The sequence below is a fragment of the Hydra vulgaris genome, chromosome 12 (genome assembly GCF_038396675.1).
Source record: "Hydra vulgaris chromosome 12, alternate assembly HydraT2T_AEP".
Taxonomy (NCBI): domain Eukaryota; kingdom Metazoa; phylum Cnidaria; class Hydrozoa; order Anthoathecata; family Hydridae; genus Hydra; species Hydra vulgaris.
The window spans coordinates 62,875,795-62,899,885 of record NC_088931.1 but is presented as its reverse complement, the minus strand read 5'-3'; the positions used below and the strand labels follow the sequence as shown (position 1 = coordinate 62,899,885).

The 24,091-nt window shown below is 28.8% G+C and overlaps 2 protein-coding genes across 4 annotated transcripts in view; one reads left to right on the top strand and one right to left on the bottom strand.

The window, feature by feature from the left end:
* The window catches only part of LOC100199471 (sphingomyelin phosphodiesterase), a 53,377-nt gene extending 30,874 nt beyond the window's left edge, over positions 1-22,503 (bottom strand). Inside the window, exons 1-4 of one of the 3 annotated variants that reach the window (XM_065814040.1) lie at positions 22,338-22,434; positions 9,716-9,922; positions 1,668-2,142; positions 1,426-1,549 (exon numbers count right to left, since the gene is read on the bottom strand). In XM_065814040.1, the coding sequence (XP_065670112.1) occupies positions 1,426-1,549; positions 1,668-2,135 (592 nt within the window). In that variant the 5' untranslated portion in view covers positions 2,136-2,142; positions 9,716-9,922; positions 22,338-22,434. Of the gene's footprint in view, positions 1-1,425; positions 1,550-1,667; positions 2,143-9,715; positions 9,923-22,337 lie in introns of all 3 variants that reach the window. The other 2 variants (XM_065814039.1, XM_065814038.1) reach the window with 2 other exon arrangements.
* LOC136088261 (zinc finger protein 862-like) lies at positions 8,059-13,198 on the top strand. The gene is made up of 4 exons (XM_065811946.1): positions 8,059-8,274; positions 10,841-11,095; positions 11,266-11,545; positions 11,622-13,198. The coding sequence occupies exons 1-4, from the start codon at positions 8,059-8,061 to the stop codon at positions 13,196-13,198; spliced, it is 2,328 nt and encodes a 775-aa protein (XP_065668018.1).
* Positions 22,504-24,091: the final 1,588 nt, after the last annotated feature.

The window sequence follows — 24,091 nt, the reverse complement described above, 5'->3', positions numbered from 1 at the left end:
ATAAAGTTTATATACAATACTGAATTCATTAATAATTTTTGAACAACTAAAATGATTTGAAAATAAATGCACATAAAATATGTTGGACAAAATGACCAATAGATGTTGTTTTTTACTGGACTAGTGCCAGACAACATCCGATGTCCAGCGTTTATTTCAAGCCCTAAATATATTATATACATATATATATATATATATATATATATATATATATACATATATATATATATATATATATATATATATATATATATATATATATATATATGTATATGTATATGTATATGTATATATATATATATATATATATATATATATATATATATATATATATATATATATATATATATATATGTATATGTATATGTATATGTATATGTATATGTATATGTATATGTATATGTATATGTATATGTATATATATATATATATATATATGCAACTGCGTACAAAAGGTTAAATCTAAAATTTCTTCTAAATCTTAAAAAAAAATGAATCCTGAGATTAGTAAACAGTAAAATAAAGATTAAAGGTATATTTACCTAAAAAAGTAAACAGAAAAATATTTCTACGCTCAAAATTTTTTGAAAAAAGCTCCAAAAATTATAAACAAACTACACCAAAGTAGCTTTTGCTAAAAGTATACACAACAGTATACTTTATTCACATTGAGAGGTTTTTTATTTTATTTAAAATATTTTTTATGTAACTTTAAGTTATTTTTATAATTTTAATTTAATTATTAGTTAGACACGCATTTAATTACTGAAAATTAGACAAATGAACTGTTGTCAACGAATGATTTTCAAAGTGCTGTAACTATAGCCATTTTATAGCTTCGAATAATAACTTTCCACTTTTTTGATAAGTCCATGACTCCATCACAACTGCAATCATATTGACAGACTTTAAGAAGTACTAGACCTATGTCATCATTAAAAACAAGTAAAACACCTGGACCATCCTGTTGTGCAAGCATCTATGAACTAATTTTTCAATCGTGTGCTATGCATATGCTGAGTTTTTTACATTTTTTTCTACTTTTACATTTATAGCTTTATGAGAAAAAAATTTTATTAAACAAAATTAAATACTTTTTAAAAATATATTTTTTTATGACCTTTATAAATGCACTATTGTTCAAACTTGTATGTCAGTTATCATTGTGTTATGATAATGACATGTTGATATCTATACAAATGGATTATACACTAAAGAGCCAATAAATGTCTTTTTTCTAAAAAAAAAATATTGTGTTTATTCTCAAACTAAAACAAACTGTCCAGTATTTTCCATATTTTGTAAATTAATTGTTCTTTTTGTTGTTTTTTTATATTTAAGATAAACTTGTTGATTTAGAGAAAAAACAGATAATTAAAATATATAATTTATATATTACACTAACAAGAACATGTTTATTAATACCTGCTTGTCCGTCTTCTTTTCTACAACAAAGTGGACGTCCACAATCAACTTTTGAACCCTCCATATAATCTTTATCCAAGTGAATATCAGTTATCTGAATAACTTTGACTGTCTCAACAATGTTCTTAATAAAAATATACAAAGATCAAATAACATTTAAAAAACGCAATCAATAACACTCCAAAAATTAAAGCAAATCTATAGTTAACATTCAATTTGTAATTTGTAAAAATACTTTTTACCTGTGGGAAATCTTTGTTAATAGTTTTTGACAATTTTTCTGGAATAGAGATATTCCAAGAAGGGAAAAATTCAACAGGATTTCCACAGCTGCTTCCAAACACCCAGTTACAGATATCATCCGGAGTTAAAATAGTGTCAACAATAAAAACATTCCATACAGTGTCTTTAAACTCATTGCATACATCAGCACAAACTGTTTTGTCTTCGATTTTGAATTTATCGCAAATAAATTTAGCAAAATCATAAAAATACTCTTCTCCGTGCCCAGATGCAGCTAATGACTGTATAATTCCAACTATTCCTCTGCAAGCTTTGCAAGACACAGATTCATCTGGATGAAACTTAGTGATAATATTAAGAAGATTTTGACGACGATGTTCATTCATATAATTAATGTTTGTTGGTAAACATAATATAGATGAAAACAACATCAGTAGAAAGCTCAACACATTTATATTTAAGAACATTTTTTTCCTGAAAAAAATGAAAACATTTAAAATTGTGCAAGGTCTCAAAAAAAAAAAAATTGATAATCAGAGAAAATTTTTATTTGTGTTTATTTTTAGCATAAGTTTTTGAATAATTTGATGGAAGGACTGTCATTATCAGGTTTTAAATTTCTATTTTTTCTGGTGTCTGTTAAGTTACTTATGATCTAATTTAATGACCTCAAAACCTATTGTTTTTTAGGCCAGAACCTTAGAGTCAATGTTGCCATTATACATAAGGACCTTTTGGGTTTCAAATTAATGGAACAAAATTACTTGTTCCATTAACTTAAAATACTTAAATTTTTACCAAAAGTAGTCCATAAACCAAGAAGAAATAATTATTTTGAGACTTCCTAATTGGGAGCCCTTTTTAGGACTCCGAAATAACTAGAAATAGTTTAGATAAATATAAGACACACAACAAAAATAAATATATAAAAATGTATCTAAGAAACCATTTGTAAGCTAGTCTGTTTCTTGAGATCTTGAAACCATCCTTATATCAACATAACTTTATTTTGCTTTTTTTTTTGACAGGATAAAAAAAAATTAAATATAAAATTATGTTAAAATAAGGATGTTGTGGAAATTAATATTTTTGACAAAAACAGTTTGGTTAATTACTTAAATAAACACAAAGAAAGCAAGCAAGCCCATCAAGAGGGTATAATTCATTTTTAAAACTAAATTTATGTGCATGTATGCATTGATATTTCTTTAATTTTCTGCATAATAATAAAAATGACTAGTTTTATATATAAAAAAAAAATTTAAACTAAATGGTAGAAATCCGTACAAATTGTGCTATGAGAAATAAAGCTAGGATGCTTTATAAAAATCTTGACATTGATGTTGTTAAATTTAGTTTGTATAGAGTAGTTCATATAGTTATTCTCTATAATAAAGATTAAGGATTTATTTTGGGCATACACAATATATAGATTTCAATATATAAATTTCAAGAAAAATTAGAAGAAAAAAAAAATGTAAAATTCATTTTTGTGCTATGCAATTTTAAATAAATACTTATATTATGCAACTTTAAATAATACAGTGGTTTTCATAAATTTAGACGCACTCATATTTGAGAATAGAAATTTTTATTTTTTTAACGATAAAACAATAACAAAAAAAGATTTTGGTTTAGTTTCTTTCTATTTATTAGATAAATACATACAGAATACAAAATTTTAAAAAAATTTACAAAAAATACAAATACTAAGTAATAATTAGGTACAACTACATGGTATTAAAAAAATAAGACAAAAAAAATTATTCATAAATTTAGGCGCATGATACATTAGGAGGCGTAATTTATGAAACAATCAATATTTTGTGCATCCGCCTTTTGCTTAAATACAACTAAGAACTCTTCTAGACATAGACTCAACAAGATTTTTGCACATCGCTTCTGGGACCCTATACCAAGTCTCCTTAAGGACGTCCTTCAGCTGGCCAAGTGTGGAAATTTGAACCTTTGCCAATTCACGGTCAATCCAAATGTTTTAAATCGGGTTCAAATCAGGTGAGAATGGAGGCCATGGTATTGTCTTCATATTATTGTTGTTGAACCACTCCTTTGTATAGTATGCAGTATGTGCAGTAGCGCCATCTTGTTGAAGTTTCCATGGTTTATCATTGAGCATAAGCAGGTCAATTGATGGAATTAGGTTGTTTACAAGTACTTCTTCGTATATTCTAGAGTTGATTCTTCCGGTGTATGTTTGGCACATACCAACATCTTTGTAATTGAAGCATGGCCAGATTCCTATCGAGCCTCCTCCAGTTTGTACAGTCGGTCTAATGTACCTGGCGTAATACTTTTCGTGAGCCATTCTTTTGACTGTTATGTTAGATTTGTGATTGATAAGCTCAAAGTTACTCTCATCACTCCACATAATATTTTTCCATTGTTCTATTGTCCAATACCTTCTTTCACAACACCATTTTAGTCTCCTTTGTTTATCATACGGACGTAGGAGAGGTTTCTTTACAGCAGAGTAGACTCCAATCTTGTATTTGATAAGTATTTGGCGGACTGTGCTTTGAGAAAAAGATGTATTTCGCGTTGTATTGAATTCTGTGGTCAATTCTTTGTAACCAATTCTTGGATTAGCTCTGACAGCTCTAAAAAGGTCACTATCGTCCTTTCTGGTGGTTGACAAGGGTCTACCTGGCCTCGTTTTCTCGCTGGCACCACCAGTGTGAAAAAAGTTTTGCTTCGTTGTCCGAACGCATTTCTCAGAAACTCCAATTAACCTGGCGATTTCTCTATTATATAGCACTATTAGACGCACTATTTTTACTTTAACTTTTTTTTTTAAAACCTAAAACAGCAATTTCATATATTTCGAGTGTATCTAATAGCGCTTCCATTATTTTATTTATATAAATATATATATATATATATATATATATATATATATATATATATATATATATATATATATATATATATATATATATATATATATATATATATATATATATATATATATATATATATATATATATATATATATATATATATATGTTTTGATAATTTTATTTTTGATTTTTTTCTAAATATTTCAAATCATTAAGAATTCTTCCTAATCTTTCAGATTTATTTATATAAAAAATTAGGTTATGTAGATTTCATCATTCTTTTTTGTTGTTTTAATGAACTACATTTACATTTTAACGTGGTCATTGTTAACATACATGGGATATGTAATACATAACAAGCATAAAAAATGGTAAAAACTGCCTTTAGTTTAATGTTGACCTTGGTCATTAAAATGGCCTATCTAGCTTTAAGATGAAAAAAAACATACTTAGCAGGTAATCTATGATCATTAAAGCAAATCTATGAAAAGAAGATTTGGAAGACTAATGTATACAACAATCCACTAGGACCCTCCCCTAATAATATTTTGTCAAGCTTAAACAAAACTTGTTAAAAGCAACAACACTAGAAATAAAAAATATTTCTAAAGAAATCAGGACATAATATATATTCCATTTTTATTCATATTTAAAGCTAAATTTAAGTTAAGCTTCTTCCCTAAACAGTGGATTTAAGCATTTATTTCTCAAAATTCAAAAAAAAAAAAAAACCTCACATAATTCTAATAATTACATATCTATCTAGCTGTTACTTCATACAAACAGTCAGGTCAGGTTATCCTGCTACTGGTAACATGTAACCAGTAGCAGGATAACCAAAAGCTAGAGAAGCCAACTCCAAATAAAAAAACTCCTGGCCTTGGAGCTCTTGGTTGAGTAAAGGCTAGAGATGGAGTCTCAATAAAAATACTCATCTTGGGCGCCATTTACGTACGTTGTAAGCCATTTTACTTAAGTGGTAAGCTGTTTCACATAAGCCATTTTTTATCGTTTTTCAGTATTTAAACAAGTTATCTTACAGCTTTAAATACTGAAAAATGATTAAATTTTTTTTATCATTTTTCAGTATTTAAAGCTGTAAGATAAAAAAAGTTTACATTTTAAAAAACATTTATGACGTTTGAATGACGATTACGTAAAAAAGTGTGCATGACAACTACATTATATATTCCCGCTATTTATAAATGTAATAACTTAACAAAAAAAAAAAAATTATTTTTATTAACCTAACTTTTCTATCAAAAATGTTCAGTAAAAGAAAAAAAAAAAGATGTTATAGTGCTTAAAAAAAATAAATCATAAAATAATCATAATAAAATTTTTTTATTTATCATCTTGCAAGCGCAAGAATGTTTATTTAGACAATTTCTCATAACAAACAATAACAAAAATAATTACAGAATTTAAAAAAATTAAAAAAATTTAAAAATTAAAAATTATTAGCTAAAAAATAATAAAAGTTAATTTTGTTTATAAAAGTTAATTTTGTTTTATATTAGCGCCACTTTGATATTTTGATTTTTTTTTTTTTTAAATAATGATTGAATGTATCAAAAAAATGAAAAAACATTAATTATTACAAACTTTAAATGACATCTTATAATGAGATTATTTTTTTATAATTAAATAAAAAACTTCTTCTATGCAGTCCATTATTAATTTTTCAAAAAAATATTTGGAGGGAGTTTAGATTTTACCCTTCTTATCAAGAATAAATACACTTGATAACGTTATCAAGTATAAATATATTTGATAAGGGATCGTCCAAAAATTATGCAATGATAATTTTCATTAATAAACAAAATACAAAAGATCACAAGTTTTTCTTTGCAGAGCCTTTAGTTTATTAAAAAAACAGAGCAGGCCATTAAGTTGAATGAAAATCACCGTGTAAAAGAACTTAAGATCTCCTACTTCTTTTTTTTAAATAAATTTAGTGTTGCATAATTTATAGATGATCCTTAACAAGGGTATCTAAACTCCCTAAAATTGTATTGAAAAATTAATAATAAAGTTATATTCATTGAAGTTTTTTATTTAATTAATTATTACAAATATTTACGCTTATTTTTTGAAAAATAACAGTTTAGAAAAATAATATTTTATAGTAGTTACATTAGCTTTATATAACTGACAGAGTGTGCAATATGAAAAAAGTGAAAACAGAAATATCCTTATAATTGAAAAAAAAATTTTCTAAATTATAAGATAATAATAAATAAATATAAGATAAATTTATATAGATAATAAAATTAAAGCTGATGTTTGGGTTTAACATAATTTACTGTCTAATTTATTTAAGCATGCATAATAAATATTGTTTAATACAAAAATTTATCCTAAAAAAAAAAATTGACTATTTTTATCGCAATTTTTTTCTTCTGTTTTTCTTCCTCCTTTTCTATTATTTTAAAAAAGTTCCTTGTAAACATGTTAAACACTGCATCTATAATGTTCAAAAAGTGTATTTTCATGTAATTTTTTGTAATAAGGCAAATGTAAGTGCAACGTTTTTTTTTAATAAATGGTACTTGGAAAATTAAATCTTTGTCTCAAAAAGAAGCTGGTAATGTAATTAACAGCGGCCTTGTTTGTCAAGGTTCGTGTTTTGGAGTTATAGAGTTGAGAGAGGGTTATAACCACAATTAAGTAGCCTCCTTATCTGTAGTGGCCTTCTGGGCATTAAGGAAGTGAATTAAAAAACAAACAAAAAAAACATATTTATACAAATTCATTTATACAAATGTTGAGAAAAGAAATAAATAAATTTAAGTTAAATGATAATGAAAAATGTAATATTAAATTCAATCATTTAATATTAAAAAACAAAAAAAAATTAAAACAAAATAGACATTACACAAAGTTTATTTGCTTTTCTTAATTAGTAAATGAAACTTGTTTTGCGGTAATTTATTTTATTGTGGTAGTTTTAAAAAACATGTCCTTAAATAAACAAAAAATAAAGATAACTTCATGACGTTAAAATCACACAAAGCTGATTAATATGAGCTAAGCCATTTTTTCTTTAAAACAAGGTCTGCTACTATCTTGTAGAAGACATCCAAGGCAAAGACTTAAACAAGGGGTAAACAGATTATATCTGTTGACCAGCCTTGAACAACTTTTTCATCTATTAGGCTGGTGCAGATATATTTATAATACATTGTTTCCAGTTTATGATGTTGAATGCTGATCTTCTTGACTCAATGCATGGGTTTTGCTTGTGTCTCTGTTTTTATGACTAGTCAATTCATTCTATAATCTTCTAATGAGGCCAGTTGGTAGACATGTTTTACAAACACTGTGGTAGCTCTCAGAGAGGTTGACTCCATCGTGTGCATTGCCGAGGCCAGATTTGGAGCCTTTTATCATGTCTTAGGGTTTACTAATAGTATTGAGGCAATTGCTTGGACTATTAAAAGTACTGAGTACTATCTGTGCTTAGAGTCTATTTCTTTAACAAATATAGAAATGACTAAAGTGTTAAAAACTATTAAAACTCAAAAAACCAATGTCATCACCAAGTTCTCTAAATCTATCACTTACTAATACTTGTGGTTTTGGAAGTAACTTTCCTTCTGTTGAGTCTAATCTCTTGCAAAGTTCACCAGACCTACTTGCTCTTTGTGAAACTAATTTGAGTTCAGATGTCTTATCTTGTGATCTTTGTGTTGATGGTTATCTTCCTTTAATTTTTAAAGACTCCAATAGTCACATGCCTAGCCTGGTATTTACATTTATAAGAACTCACCATTTGTCAGGAAACTAGGTTTGAATTCACAGACTATTTTTTTACGTACTTTCGTTTAGCACCACTTCACTCTATCGCCTTTCTCTTTGTCCTATATCGCTCAAGACTGCACTCTTTCTGATTAAATATCTGATCAAATCGACTAAACCTTCTTTATCCTTTATCCTTCAGCCAATGTTGTTGGTGACTTTAATGCTCATTACACTGAAGGCTTAGCACTAGTGTCATTGACTCTGCAGGTGTTAAGGTCCACAACTTTTGCCTTTCTTAATCTCTAGCTCAAATACTGATTTGGATTGTCCAGAAAACTTGTTTTCCAGACAATCCAAATCATTTACCTTTATAACTAGACTTATAGCTTGTTTCTGATCTTAGTCAGTGCTCAGTTTCTCCAAATTCACCCTTAGGTGCTACTGATCACGGTTTGATCTCCTAAAATTAATATCTCACACTTCTTCATTCATCATCAGAACCTCCCAAATATCGTATGTCTTTCAACTACCTTAAAATTGACTCGAACTTTTTCTGTGAACTTTTTTTTGTGATGGCTCTTGTGTAGAAATCTTTTGTTATCCTGCTGACAAATGCAGATTTCAGGTCAAGCCTCAGTCTTCTCCATGGCTTTTATCACATTGTGCTGCTGCAATATCCGATAGAAACCATTACCTCCAAATCTATCAGCAAAACAATTCTCCAGAAAACAGATGTCTGTTTACTTTTGCTAGAAACCATTGTAAAAAGTTTTTGTCTAAAGCCAATGCCCACTATTCTCAGGTCTTGAAATCTTGTACCTCATCTTAAAAAATAGGCTCATGTGACTTCAGGAGAATCTTTAACAGAATCTATGATAAGTGCAATTCTTTTATTCCACCTCTCTTGCTTGGTTCAGATTTTGTCACCTCACCTAAAGACAAAGCTGAATTGTATGCTAAAAACTTTTCATCAATATCATCTCTTGATTTCACAAGTTGCATTCTACCTAATTTAGCGGACAAACAACTTAATCAACTTATGTTGAAACTAATAACTTACTTTCTGATCTTTAATATTGATTTGATCTTCTCATTATACAGCTGATTTGCTAACAGTAATAACTGATAGATTTTATCGTGCATTAGATTGATGTATAGAGGTTAAGGCAATCGCTCTTGACATTTCAAAAGCTTTTGATAGAGCTTGACATGCTGCTCTTCTTCATAAGCTTTCTTCTTACGGTGTATCAAGTAACATCTTTAAGATTATTGAATCCTTCGTTACCAATCGTAGCATGAAAGTTGTCCTTGATGACCAGTATTCTTACATTTCCTGTAATTTCAGGGGTTCTTCAAGGTTCTATCCTTGCTCCTATACCTTTTTAAATTTATATTAACAATCTTTATAATCTCCCTGAAATTTATAATCTCCCTGAAATTCTTACTTCTAAGGTAGCATTGTTTGCTGATGATACTACCATTTATTTTTGTCATGATAAGAAGCCAACACTTTATGGTTGCTTAAAAGGGGCATTTGAGCTTGAAAATGATCTTACTTCTGCTATAGCATGGGCTCACAGTAGCTAGTGAACTTTAATTCAGATATACCCAATTTTCATCAGCCAATCGTTATCGCAATAATCTAGAACTTCCTATATTTAGAACAGTAATATACTCAATGAGTCATATATATATATATATATATATATATATATATATATATATATATATATATATATATATATATATATATATGTGTGTGTATATATTATTATTTATGTATGTATGTATGTATGTATGTATGTATGTATGTATGTATGTATGTATATATATATATATATATGCAGGCTTGGACGGGAATGGCGTGCGATTACGCGCTTTGTTTGACCACACACATAAAAAAAAATTTATATAATTTGACCACGGTTGCTTAGACGTTTTTGACAATATGAAGTTAGGTTTTTTTAAAGCAGTTGAGAAATGCGTTAAAAAAATATTAACAAAACTAAATTAAAAGGAACATTAAATAAATATAAAAAAAAAAGAATATTAACGAAAAAGATAAAAAAAACTTTAACTAAACTAAAAAAAATCGAACTCGAGGCGATAGTTATTTTAAGTTACGCTTTTACGTTTCAAATAATTAACTTTTATCTTCAGTGATGTTTTATAAAAGTTTTAGAAACGCGTTTACAAATCACTTTTAACGACCATTTAATAAATAAACAAGAGTATTATATATATTATTTAATTATATATATATATATATATATATATATATATATATATATATATATATATATATATATATATATACCAAATATTTAATAACTAAATCTATTTTAAAGTCTTTTTAAAATAGTAATTTTCAATCGTTTCAAGCAATGATTAGTAAAAAAAAAAAAAAGAAATTAGAAATAGTTCTTACTAAGCGAATTCTTTCAATTATTACATTATTACAATGCAATGTTATAATTTCATAAACAAAAGAAATTAGGTTATTAAAGCGTTTCGCAGCGAGTGGAAGATTTGTACAGATTAAAAATTAAATATAAGTTTAAGTATTGAAGGTTTTAAAAATGGCATCGGCGGCAAAAATAATTAAATTTAATAAGCCAATATCAAAGAGCTTAAAAACATTTCTGTTGTGGGGGAAAGAGGAATTTATCGGTTACACTGAAGAAAACGGATTAGTTATCAAAATATGGTGTAAGGTTTGCGCAAGAAACAAGTTTGCTATTTTAAGTGATCGTTCAGTTAGAGGAGTAATGGTTGGTTCTTTGAAGGCGTTTATTGAGGGAACTAGTGTGGTAACAAAACATCAGGTAAGATTAAAATTAAAAGCTCATTTGAATTTGCAAATACAGTAAATAATTTCAACTAAGTTTTTACTTACTTTATTCACAAATATTTAGTACAATATTTTTCCCGCGATAATTTATAAATTTGTCTTTATATTAAGTTTTTAATTTTTAAATTTTGATTTTTAAAATAGGTTGATCGTCATCTTGAAGGTCATATCCATAAACTGGCGCTGGAAATCGATAAGAGAAACCCAACTGAAGAAACTGGAATAGGCCACATTATAAATCCAGATAACCAGAACTCTTTATATAATAAGCAAAACATTCGTGAAGCGTATTTTAAGATGATAAAAACAGCATACGAAATGGCTTTAAAACCAAGCATGCCCCATAGTCATTTTGAAGTACTTATCAAATGCCAAAGACTTAATGGTGTGCAACTTGTAGAAGGAAAAGACCACAATCGAGCAGGTAATTCATTTTTTAAATTAATTTGATATTATTTAAGAAATTAACAAAGATCAAATAAATTTTCATTTATATTTAGCACGTCAATTTATCTCCTGCATCGCTAATGCCATTAAAGAAAAAATTGCTAAAATTGTTAAAGAGAAAAACTTTTTCTCCATACTTTCTGATGGCTCTCAAGCACGAAAAACAAAGGATGAGAAAGAGTTGGTTCTTGTTCGTGTTGAACGAGATGGCATACCTGCTTATCTCGTAGTATCTTTACTAGAGATGAACAGTTTGGGTGGTGTGAACGCTAATACCATTAAAAAGGGTATTGACAGCATTTTTAATGAATCAGGAAATATTCCTTTAACTGCAGATGCATATAAAAATAAACTTGTCAGCGCTACTTCTGACGGAGCTAGCGTTAACTTAGGCATGTATAATGGGGTCTTAACTCAAATGAAAAACAACAGAACATGGCTAGTTAAAATGCACTGCGTGAACCACCGTTTGGAACTGGCAATTAAAGATAGTGCAAGAAATATTGTTCAATATAGAGATTGTGATCAATTTTATACTACCATATTCCATTTATTTCGCAATTCTGGAAAATTAAAAAGTGAAGTTAAAAAAGCAGCAGAGGCACTAAATATTACATATTACACCTTGCCCAAAATATCAGGAACGCGCTTTGTTAGTCACAGAAGACGAGGATTGACAAGATTGGTACATAACTGGCCTGCAATTATTGTAGGCTTTGACAACGCACTTGTCAATCGCAATACCACAGCAGAAATGCGCGCTAAACTTTTCGGAATCTCCAAACGTTTGCATGACTACCGACTGTTATGCATGTTTTGCGGTTACTTAGACGTCTTAGAGAAATTGAGCCCGTTATCATTGGTTTTCGAAAAAAAAACGTTGATGATGCACGAGGTAAAACCAGCCATAGATCTAACTAAGGATTACTTGGTTGAATTAAGTAATGAAACAATAGACGATATACTTGATTCATATTTACTAAAATTTAGAATCAAGTACAAAGATGATACAACTACTCTTGTTTCTTCTTATTTCAAAGATGGACACGAGTTAAAAAAAACAAATGCAGAATTTGTTGACATTGAGCTTTACGATATGACTAACATTAACATTGATAGTATTAATGCTGCTATAGAAGTTAGAAAAACTGCAGTTAACATCATTAAACCATTAATAGACGATAGATTTAGTTCGTTGTCAAACACGGTCTTTGAATCAATGAGTTGGTTGGATCCCCAATTTTGGACAGCAGACAATATGTACGGCGATGCTAGCATCTCTTTATTAATAAGGGAATTTAAAATTCCTTTAGAATACGCAGGATTAAAAGTTGAAATGGTTCTCTCTGAATGGAATGCTTTTAAATTATTAATAAACACAGAGTATAAAGGAGTTACAACGGCGCTGCTATGGAAGAAAATTTTTGTTTATTATAGAAAAACTTTCCCAAACCTTCTTCTTCTTGTTGAACTAATAATGTGCATTTCTTGCTCAAACTCGTCTGTGGAACGGATTTTCAGTATACTAACCCTGATACTAAGTGATCGTCGTTTAAAAATGAGCAATCAGACAATGGAAGACGCAATATTGATAGCCGGGAATGATCCAAATTTTACCGTAGAAGACTGAGATGATATTTTGAATAGTGCCCTCAATATATACCTAAATAAACGCAGGGGGGTTCGCCTTGAATCAATGGAGGGCACTGATGCTGCACTAGAAACAATCGATAGTTCCGACGAAAGCTCCATTGACGACGAATATAGCTCAACATCTGAATCGGACTATTAAAGTTATTGTATTTGTCTTCTCAATTCCGTTTTTTTTAATCCAACAAAATACATTTAAAAAAATCAGAGCTTTTACATTTATCATAAAATACACATGCATGTCGTCCCATAAAGGCTGTCACAACAAATATTATTTATAAGTAAAAGATCATTAACTCTCTTCCGCGGATATTTTCATTCAAAAATAAAACACTATAATACTTTTAAAATCACTGCGCGAGAGTGCAAATAATTTCTAACTTCTACCTATTAGTTCAACTGAGCGTGACGTCTATTTTTGTCGACTTCTTATACAATAAAAAAAAAATTCAAATAACATTCTTGGATATTTTAAATACAAAGTGTCCACTTTTAAGAATCATTGCAAGTAACTAATCGATTTATTTGAAAATGTTTTATATATCGTATTTTATTATTAAAGTTTAAAAAAATAGTAATAGTATTTAAAAATCTTCACGTAATATAAAAGTTTTTAAAAAGATCAACGATCAACTTGAAATACAATAAAAAGTTATTTCTAACGCTATTTTAAACAGTTTTTTATCGACTCATTTCTAAAACTTAAAAGCAACCGTGGTTATATTTTCAAAAATATATATAATATGCGTGGTCAAACCAAGCGCGTGATCGCACGCCATTCCCGTCCAAGCCTGTATATGTATATATATATTATATATATTTATATCTAAATATATATATATATATATATATATATAAATATATATATATATTTAGATATAAATATATATAATATATATATACATATATATATATATATATATATATATATTTATATCTAAATATATATATATATATTTAGATAGATATAGATATATAGATAGATATATATATGCATACATACGTATATAAATATATATATATATATAAATATATGTATATATATATATTTATATATATGTATATCTATACATACATATATATATCTATACATACATATATATATCTATACATACATATACATATATATATACATATATATATATATATAAATATATATATATATATATATATATATATATATATATAAATATATATATATATATATATATATATATATATATATATATATATATATATATATATATATATATATATATATATATATATATATATATATATATATATATATACAGTACTGTGAATAAGTTTTAGACCACTTATATTTTTTCAAAAAATCCTTGAGAACTCTTCTCTAATATTCAAGTTTGTAGCTCTAAATTATAAACTTATTAAAACACATGTCTTCCACACAAAATATGCAATAATTTCAAACTTTTAAATGTCAAACTTCATAAAAAACTCTTAATATTTACTGTCCTCCTTTTGCCTCAATCCCAGCCATTATTCGCCGGGGAATAGATTCATACAAGTTAGTTATAAAATCCTGGGGCATATTGTGCCATTCTCTTTGAAGTACTTCAAAATATTCTTCAGCATTTCGGGGAGCATGTTCGACCTTATTTCTGTCCAGGTAATCCCAAATATGCTCAATTATATTTAAAACTGGACTCTGGGAGGCCAGATCATGAATTCCAGTACTCTTTTCTCTGCCATTTCATTTAAATAATTTTTTGCCATTCGGGAAAATGTTTTGGCTCTTTGTCCTGCTGCAGAATAAAATTATGACCTATTAGTCTCATTCCAGATGATACAGTATGGTGCCTTAGGATATCCACATAATGTTCCCTGGTGAGTCGACCCCTATTTTGATGAAATACCTGCTCCAGATGAAGATAAACAGCCCCAAACTTATAAAGAGCCTCCTCAATGTTTAATAGTAGGGTTAAAACACTTGGGCTGATAAGCTTCTTCAATTCTTCTTCAAACAAAATAGCGTCCTTTCGTTCCAAAAATTTCGAATTTAGACTCATCGGTGTACATAACCCGATTAAACATTTCCTGGGCCCAATCTTTGTGTTGTTTTGCATATTTAAGTCATTTTTCTTTATTGCTACACCATAATAATGGTTTTCGAATTGCAATACACCTACTTAATCGCAATTTAAGTAGGTGCCATTGAATAAAAGAAGAGCTGACATTTTTCCCAGTTTCTGTGGTATTGTCCTTTGTCAACTCGGTTGATGCTTTTTTCCTATTTCTTAAAGAAAGGCTTTTTTAATATTTATATTCATTTTTTGTTAGCTTAGTAGGTATACTACTTTTCTTTTTTTCTTCAAGGGAGCCAGTTTCTCTAAATTCTTAAATAATTTCTGCAACAGCAGTCTTCAAATATCCTGTTTTGGATGAAATTTGGCGCTGCGAATAACCTTCTTCATGAAGCAAAATAACTTTTTGTCTCTCTAATAAAAATATTTTACCCATTTAATTAATCTAAAAATGCAAACTAAACATTTAAAAATAAAAACAAACATTTAATTTATCTAAAAAATTGTAAATACGTCTAATTATACAAGTGGTCTAAAACATATTCACAGTACTGTATATATATACAGGGTGTGCCAGAAAAAGTGGTATGGTATTTTTAGAAGTTTTTTTAAATTGCAAAAATGTTAGAAACGTTGTTTTTTGTGTTGCATCATATAGGTGTTCATGTTGTGGTAAAAATGGTATTGTATTTAAGATTAATGTTATATTTGAATGTTTTACTGCATTTAAGAATAACATACCAATAAGCAAATAAGATTTGGTTGCAATTGATGCTATTTATCATGAAAAACACTGGGGTGCAATTCACATTTTTAAATTCTTTGCAAATAAAATTGGAGTATTCAATCAGTAAATCGTGTATTACAACGTATTCGACAGACAGGTGTTGCCGATAGACGAATTGGTAGTGGGAGGTACCCGACTGTTAATACACAAGAAAACAGAGGCACTGTAAGCCATTTGATAGTTAGTCCTGTTGGTTCACCTAGGAAACATTTATCACCAAGGATGATAACACAGAGAACTGGAATATCACATTCATCTGTTCGTAGAATTGTTAAATCTTTGAATTTAAAGGTGTTCAAAAGCCAATGTGTTCAGAAGTTGACTGATGCTCAAAAAGAACGACTTATAGTATGTTGCCAAAATTTATTAGATAGATTTCCTATTCCTCAAGTTCAGAACATTTTCTTCACAGATGAAAAGATTTTTACTGTGGAAACTCCAAAAAATACTCAAAATACAGAGTGTATTGTGAAGTAGAAAAAAAATGCGATGTGCCTAGTGAAAATCTTTGCAATCCATGCAGTTATTTCTCAAAAAGTGTTATGATCAGTGTTGTAAACCATAATAAAATAGTAAAACCATAACAATAATATTGTTGTAAACCATAATAAAAAAGTCTTACATGTATATTTTGGCTTTTATCAAATATAAGAAAAAGGCTATACAATAGGGTGGAGCGATTTTCATAGCAAAAAAAAAAAGAGTTTAAAAACCAATATTACTGAGATACGAATCAATGTCTATTAATTATAAGATAAAAGTAAAAAAATATTTTTTGATTTTGATGAGATCTTGAGGGTCCCCTTTGGAATTTAAATTCTTGACAGGTCCTAACATTTTTGAATTTTTTTTTTTCTAAACCATATCAACCTTGGACTCAAAAAAAGCAGAAAAAAATGCTTGTTTCATAAATAATAATTTTATTAAAAAAATTTTTTAGTGAAAAAAATACTTGCAAAAATATACCTTAAAACCCCCGTTTTGTTGAGGACGGGGGTTTTTAATGAAAAAAACAACTCTACTTTTTTAATTTTAATTTTTTAATAAAAACAAATATTATTTTCAAAATCAGCATATTATTTTGCTTCTTTTAAGTATCAAGTTGATATAGTTTAGAAAAAAAAAAATTTAAACAATATTAGGACCCATCAAAAATTTAGAATCCAAAGAGGAACCTCAAGAACTCATCTAAACTAAAAAAAAAAAGAGTAAGGTTCTTTTTTCATCAAAAGATATTGATTTGCTGCTCAGGCAAATCAAATTTCAAAAATTTTCAAAATCGCTCCACCCTACTATACAAGAACTACAAACATCTATCGTATATAAATAGTGTAACTAATAACCGTATGTATAAGATTATATATAAATAACGTTACTAATAACTGTAATATTCAGAAGACGGGAAATGACGTCATTAATATTATATTATATTACATTATTACTTAAAATATAACAGTCTTCTCCACATTAGGAAAGTTTTAGGGCGGAGAGTATAGACTTAACCTCTGATATTATACTAGGAAGGAAAGTAGTCGTCGAGATACTTTGGCCTCTTCGTAATGCGTCCTATTCTTGAGGGTATATTAGTAAGATTTTCGGGAGTAGTAACTTTCTGCATAGGCTGACTAGGTACTGCTGTTGTAGGTGACTGATTACAAGGGATACTATCTATAATTGAATTCTCAACTAATTGGCTTGAAGTTACTTTGTTGGTTTCGTTTAGTTCTTCTTGGTTTCTGTTTATTGAATTGCTGGTATTGTTGCTAATGATCATCTGTTCAATGTTCAAATCACCGGATTGTTGTTGGACTGATTCTGTTGGGGGATTTAGATCTTCTAGTGGGGCGAGGTCTTTTGTTGAAACAGTATCAATTTTTCCATTTTGAAATTTTATTCGAGCGTAGTGGGGCGATATTGTTTCTAGCAGTTGAACTCTGTCAACGAGCGGATCTCCTTTCATTCGTACTTGACGTCTGTAAAGGATTGTGGAATCCTGTTCTGTTATGGAGTCCTCTTATGGAGGACAAAGCCATTTGCAATACTATTTCCCATTGCTCTTTTCCTAGATTTAAGGTTTTCAGAGCTAGACTAACAGCTTTTAGTATTGTTCCGTTTATTCGTTCACACTGACCATTGCCTCGGGGATGGTAAGGAGTGGCTCTAGTTTTAATTACTTTGTTCTTTTCTAGAAAAACTTTGATTTTAAGGTTTCGAACTGAGTTCCATGATCTGTATGAATAGATGATGGTGCACCAAATAATGAAAAGAGGCTGAGAAGGTGTCTTGACAGGGGAATGCAAATGGGTAGCGTGAGTACTCGTCAACCACCACGAGGATGTATTTGTTTGTTGTAGTGGATTGTAAAGGTCCAACAAAGTCCATCGATAAGCGTTGCCAAGGCCTTGCTGCCTGAATGAGACGACCTGTGGGTGGTTTGTAAAAACGTGGTTTGAGTTCATTGCAAGTTGTACATTGGTTTGTTAATTGTTTGATTTCTACGGTGGAGTATGGTAGATTTCTGGTTTTGCAGTAATGTATCATTCTTGTAACTCTGGGATGGCATAGCTGGGAATGGATGCTGTAAAACGCTTTAGTGTTATTTACAATCGAGCAACATCTTGAAAGAGCATCTGCTACAATGTTTTGGTTTGCCGGCCTGTATGAGATTGTATAATTAATATCAGCTAATTCTAAACGCCATCGAGTTAATTTTTCATTTTTGATTTTTGTTGCACTCTGTTTATTGAAAATAAGGGAAATGGATCTTTGGTCGGTTATTATATTAATATATGGTACTAAGTTAATCAAATGCCTCCATCTTCTACAGCACTCCACTATGGCAGCCGCTTCTTTTTCAATTATCACATGCTTCCTTTCGGCATTAGTTCTTGAAAAGAACTAATGCCGAAAGGAACTAATGCCATAATGTTCTTGAAAAGAAAGCAACGGGCCTGCCAAGTTGTAATAGTGTTCCTCCGAGTGCTAAGTCGGAGGCATCAGTTTCTATTGTTAATGAAACTTTTAAATTAGGGGAAGCTAGACAAGCTTCTACAAGTTTATTTTTGAGTATTTTTATTGCTTCTTTGGCATGTGGGGTTAAACCCTTTGTTGGAAAATTGTCTCTTGCTTGGGTAAGTGGGAGAGTTAATGCTGTGCAATTGTGTATCCACTTAGCGTAATAAGCAAATAAACCTATCGTTCGGTTTAGCTCTTGGCTCAGGCATACTTATCAGTGCTTCATATCTTTTTGGGTCTGGCTTTATAGTTCCATTTTCAATGATATGGCCTAAGAATTCGATATGAGTTTTTTTAAAGTTACTATTTTCTTCGTTTATCTCAATGTTGGTGATTTTAGCTGCGTGTAGAAAGCGACTAAGATTTTTATAGTGCTCTTGGGCATCTTTTCTACCAATAATTATATCGTCGAGATAAGAGTATGTGTTTTCAAGTTTATTATCCTGAATGAATTCATCCATTACTCTTTGAAAGATTGGTACCGCGTTTGTACATCCAAAGAGTAAGCGTTTGAACTCATATAATTTGCCGTTAGCTTCAAATGCGGTTAGTTTGTAATCTTCAGGTCGTATTCTCACTTGATGATACGCCGATTTGAGATCAATTGTGCTAAAAATTTTATGGACTGCTATTTTAAGTATTAAGTCATCAATTCGTGGTGTAGGATATGAATCGAGCGGAGTGTGTAAATTAATTGTATTTGAATAATCGATCACGAGGCGATTTTTATTTCCTGTTGATACTACAAAACATTGAGCTTGCCAAGGGCTGCAGCTTACTTGAATTATGTCTTTTTTTAGTAAGCGGTTTATTTCATCTGTTATGACAGAGATATTTTTGGGAATACGTCGTGAGGTTGTAGCTACTGGTTTTATTTTGTTAATATCGATTCCAGGTATTAAGGCCTATGTTGAACATTTCATACTTTTTGTTGCTAAACAGAATTTTAGAGGCTCTTTGTTTCCTTTAAAATTAATGGTAATTGAGGAATGACATGTGCTACTAAGTTGTCCACAACGAGAAATTGTACTTTTAGTTTTTCGCTAGCCAATAATAATGAACCATGGAAGATACCTTTAACTTTTAATGTCGAGTTGTCTGCCAGTGATACCTTTGAGGTAGATTGAGTATCGTATAAAAATTTCCATTGTCGAAGAAGTTTTGATGTAATAAAAGTTTTGTCGGACCCAGTATCTTACAGTGCATATGTTAGATTTTCGTTTATGGTGACGTTAATTAGTCTATCAGGTGAGTGTATAATAGATTATATATAAATAGCGTTACTAATAACTGTTATATTCAGAAGACGGGAAGTGACATCATTAATATTATATTATATTACATTATTACTTAAATTATAACAGTCAGTCTCGGTGTCACTAAACACCATAAAGGATTAATTCATTTTGTTGAAACAGGCACCAAAATTGATGAAGAATAGTATTTTGGTAATCAATATTACCAAAATACTATTCTTCAACAATGTTTACTGCCTGAATGCGAGCAAATTTTTGGTAACCACTGCTACACTTTTCAACAAGATTCTGCTCCATCACATCGTGCAAGAAGCACAATAACATTTTTGAGGAGTAAAGTTCTTTCTCTTATTTCACCAGATGAATGGCCCTCAAATTGCCTGACCTTAACCCGTTAGACTATTTGATTTGGAAAATAATCCAGGAGAAAGTGTACAAGGGAGTGAAAATAAGGGATGAAACTCACTTGCGTGAACGAATTCAGTGGTGTACACTGGATTTTTAGATGTCTAAGTTTTGACACTTACAGGCATTGTGTAAACTCCAAACTTTTGTATGTTTATGCTTATATCAAAAACAAATGCTTTGCAAAGAATTAGGGTGATTGGAGCTTGGGAACAAAAAAACCCTAATTTTTGGGCCCACCCAGCCCTTAATGTGGGAGCAACGAGTTTAAAAAATATTTTCTTTACTATTTTTATCTAAATTTATATTCATCAACAAATTTCAAATTGCATGCAATAATCTCTTATTTTTCAAAAACTATGACCATATAAAGTTTTAACCCCCCTCAACTTGAGGGGGGAGTAAACATTGCAGGGTCATAAAAACTGAACACTAAAAGATTATTGCATGAAACTTGAAATTTGTTGATGAATATGAATTTAGATAAAAATAGTAAAAAAAATATTTTATAAACTTGTTGCTCCCACATTAAGGGCTGGGTGGGCCCAAAAATTAGGGTTTTTTTTGTTCCCAAGCTCTAATCACCCTAATTCTTTGCAAAACATTCTTTTTTGATATAAGCATAAACAAACAAAAGTTTGGAGTTTGCACAATGCATGTAAGTATCAAAACTCAAACATCTAAAAATCCAGTGTACACCACTGGAATTTTATATTGTTGGGACCGTATGAGACAAGATACTATTGTGAAAGGAATTGATCAATAACGTGCAAGACTGCAAAAATGCATCGAGCAGCAAGAAGGGTATTTTGAACAATTTTTCACTTGAACATTCTGGATACTGTAATTATTTGTATATTACTCAGTATTCACAATTATGCTTTTTACTGTTATTCACTTTTTTGTAAGTGTTGTAGTTTCAAAAAATAAATCGTACCACTTTTTTTGGCACACACTGTATATATATATATATATATATATATATATATATATATATATATATATATATATATATATATATATATATATATATATATATATATACATATACATATACATATACATATACATATACATATATATACACATATACATATATATATATATATATATGCATATATATATACATATATATAAATTAGTAAAAAACACTTATCTAACTTTTATCTTCTACTTTAAGTTTCACGATTGCTGGATTATCAGGAAGAGTTTATCAACAAGCTGGATCATCAGGAAGTGTTCCTGATGATCCAGCTAGCTGAAAAACTCTTCCTGAGAATCCAGCAATGGCGAAACTTAAAGTAGAAGATAAAAGTAAGATAAGTGTTTTTTACTAATTTATTATTGCTCTGTTCTTTAAGAACATTGAGCACTCTATTTGTAAAATACACTAACATAATTTACATATATATATATATATATATATATATATATATATATATATATATATATATATATATATATATATATATATATATATATATATATATATATATATATATATATATATATATCCAAATGCTCTTATAAGCAATAATGACAATTTAAAAGATAAAAAAAACACTAATAAACTACTAAAAATCTGACGAAGGTCTGAAAAGTGCTTACCAATGTGCAGTATTTTTAATAAAGCTTTGATGACTTCAATGTTTCTTTCATTTTGAAAATAAAAGCGACATTTTTTATAAAAATGAAAAAAAATCATATGACACAAATACTTTTGATTGTGGTGACGTATAATGTAATATCGTTTGATGGGTATGAATTTACGCACGAAATCGAAATAAGTCGAATACAATAAAGGAGAATAAAGATATACATTAAAAGTATTATTAAAAAAAAGGATAGAAATAAAAGGGTTAAAATTGCTAGAATAAAAAAAGAAGTTAAAAAGATTTAATTCACTTGACTCAATCATCAATGCAATTAAAAAAATATCAATTTAAAAAGATTTTTGGTGCTAAAAGATACTCTATAATTATAAAAAATCGAGCCTAAAAAACTAACAGCGTTTTTATCTAAAAATCAAATCAGTTAATCAATGTACCTGTAAATATTATCATATCGTAAATATTACCTGTAAATAATGCTTATAAATAACTTAGAACACAATTTTAAACAAAAATATAACTTTTCTTTTTTATATTTTTGTCTTCTGCAACAAGTATTTCGATATTTATTTTTTACTTATTATTTTAATTTTTATCTCTATAAAATATTATTTCAAATGACTTTTTAAATCACAATTTTATTAGATGAAAATATAAAACTTTATGTTTGCTAACAACTGGATTGTTGTCAATAATGGTTCAGTTAATAAAATTAAAACTTCTATTGTGATCAAAACAAGTTAAACTTGTAAAATAAACATTATCTAAGTACACGACAAGACCACACACGTTTACTGCATAGACATCCGCTACTGCGCGCATATAAACGCGTTCTGTCTCGCATTGATGAGATGTAAGTGCGTTTTTATTTTTTACAAAAATATTTGTTTTGCACGGATTAATTCATGTTACTGCCATGCGTGTAAATAAAGCAATGTAGTATAAATTACATTTTATAAATATTTTCACCTTTTTTTTATCACACTTAAGACATACATGTTAATGATAAAGAAAAACTTTTTTTTTGAAAATATATTTACATAGATGCGTGTACATTAATAAAGAAATAAATATGATAGCTGAATTAATTAATAAAATATTGGTCATTATAAAAAGCAACTTTCTGCAAAAATCAGACAAAAAATAAATTTTATAATTATATTCTAAAATTTTTTCAAAAAATATTCTTTGATCTTTTAGATATTGAATTTTAAACTTTGACTAAATTTATAGAAATATTGTACAAATTTAGTTAAAAACATGTTTGAACTTAAAATTAAAACAAACTACATACTTTCAATTGGGTATTTCACTTGACTATGGTTTATTAGCTTGTTTAGAAACTGAAAATGATAAAATTGGTAAAATAAACATATGTCTAAGTATTGGGCCAGAGCTGACGACACCGGGAGGGGGGTAGGGGAAACTTGCTCACCCACTTTTTTTCTAAAAGACTTTTCTTCTTTTTTAAAAAAATTTCTAGATATAGAAGACTTTTTTCAGAAAATTGACGGTTGTGCTCCTCTGCTTCGAAACCTTTTTTTGTATTGGGCATCAAAGTTTAACAAATATTTTAGGATTATTGAACAAATGGTAACAAACGCATTTTCAAACTTGAAATTAAAACAATGCCCATATTTTCACATGCTTGTCTTATTTTATTATTGTATATTAGCTAGTTGAGACCTAAAAAAGGAAATAATACTTACGGTAAGCAAATGTCTAAATATCTTGCTTCAAAAGTACGCAAGT

What these genes read in the sequence shown, in the direction of transcription:
- LOC136088261 (XM_065811946.1), top strand. Translation starts at nt 8,059, where the DNA reads ATGTCATCACCAAGTTCTCTAAATCTATCACTTACTAATACTTGTGGT. An exon ending in ATAGTCACATGCCTAGCCTG is followed by an intron (nt 8,275 to 10,840) that starts GTATTTACATTT and finishes TAAGTATTGAAG; the next exon opens with GTTTTAAAAATGGCATCGGC. An exon ending in GTGTGGTAACAAAACATCAG is followed by an intron (nt 11,096 to 11,265) that starts GTAAGATTAAAA and finishes TTTTTAAAATAG; the next exon opens with GTTGATCGTCATCTTGAAGG.